General features: G+C 51.3%; 1 protein-coding gene across 1 annotated transcript in view; it reads right to left on the reverse strand.

Moving 5' to 3' along the window:
* Positions 1-1,586, reverse strand: part of LOC106812759 — a 50,286-nt gene that overhangs the window by 13,371 nt on the left and 35,329 nt on the right. Inside the window, exons 6-7 of the mRNA XM_014816730.1 lie at positions 1,380-1,461; positions 209-304 (exon numbers count right to left, since the gene is read on the reverse strand). Of these exons, the coding sequence (XP_014672216.1) occupies positions 209-304; positions 1,380-1,461 (178 nt within the window). The remainder of the gene's footprint in view (positions 1-208; positions 305-1,379; positions 1,462-1,586) is intronic.

Here is a 1,586-nt window from a genome sequence, read left to right on the forward strand (position 1 = left end):
ACACACACACACACACACACACACACACACACACACACACACACACACACACACATGTGAACGCACGCACGCACACTACACACGCCGCACGACATAAAACAGCGAAAACCCGATATTTTTCTGTTATCATCACATCGCATCATCAATAAGATTGTCGCGTTCTGGCATTTGTAAAAAAAATACAAAAAACTACGCTAGCGTTTCTCACCTGAGCATTTTTCCAAAGTACTTGATGGTTGTGTGGGACTTGGACGAAATGTTGTGTTCCACGTACTGAGCTTGTACCAGGCCGCACATTATTATGCTAGACGAAAAGAAAAAGAGATGTGTACATAATGGCTTCACCTCCTCCGCATCATCTCTGCAGTTTCCCTGCAGACTATCAGCATCCTCATCCTCCCTAGAGCCTCCCGGCATCCTTATCCTCCCATATCCTCCCTACAGCATCCCTGCATCCTCATCCTCCCTACAGCTTCACAACATCCTTATCCTCCTGCATCTTCCCTACAGCATCCCTGCATCCTCATCCTCCCTAGAGCTTCCCTACAGCATCCCTGCATCCTCCCTAGAGCTTCCCAGCATCGTTATCCTCCTGCATCCTCATCCCCCAGCGTCCGCATCCTCCCTCAGCCTCCCACGGCTTCCCAGTCTTCTCATCCTCCCTACAGCTTCCATACAGCATCCATGCATCCTCATCCTCCCTACAGCTTCCATACAGCATCCATGCATCCTCATCCTTCATAGAGCTTCCCAGCATCCTCCCTACAGCCTCCCTGCATCCTCATCCCCCAGCGTCCGCATCCTCCCTCAGCCTCCCACGGCTTCCCAGCCTTCTCATCCTCCCTAGAGTTTCCCTACAGCATCCATGCATCATCATCCTCCCTACAGCCTCCCTGCATCCGCATCCCCCCTCAGCCTCCCACGGCTGAGCATAGCTCGATTTATTTATTTCGATAATGTGATTTCTCTGGCGGCCTCCATATTTCGTGCTTTTATCAGATAATGCACGTGAATTTGGCATGCTTGTAGTAAGTATAGGCTTAGTACAGCGCAAGCGGATCGCAGAACTGTAAAATTGAAATGACGTGGGAAACGCCATTATAGCAGGCGTGAAGGTGTACCGAGGTTGTGAGAAAGGTAAATATGTATTCCCACTGTTCCTCTACTGCTCCCCTCTCCCCCTCCCTTTTATCTCCTCCTCAGCCTCCTCCCTCACCATCCGCCCTCTCTTCCGCCCACTCCCTTCCGCTAGGCTTCTAACCCTCCCTGCTTCCCCCCTTACAATCTTCCCCACTCGCCCTCTCCCTATTCTTCCCATCCACCCTCTCCCTTTCCATCCACACCATTCCTCTCTCCCGCCCTCCTCCCCCAGCTCTTACCTTATGATACCAGATAGATGGAACAGCTCCGCCAGTAGGTATGACAGATACGCCATGCCGAATACCGCCAGTGGCTCCACCACTGAAACACAAACAACCAATCAGCGATCGACGAGGAAAACATAAAAAACGAAAGCTCTCTCTCTCTCTCTCTCTCTCTCTCTCTCTCTCTCTCTCTCTCTCTCTCTCTCTCTCTCTCTCTCTCTC

This window comes from Priapulus caudatus, unplaced genomic scaffold (genome assembly GCF_000485595.1).
Source record: "Priapulus caudatus unplaced genomic scaffold, Priapulus_caudatus-5.0.1 Scaffold683, whole genome shotgun sequence".
Classification (NCBI taxonomy): Eukaryota; Metazoa; Priapulida; class Priapulimorpha; order Priapulimorphida; family Priapulidae; genus Priapulus; species Priapulus caudatus.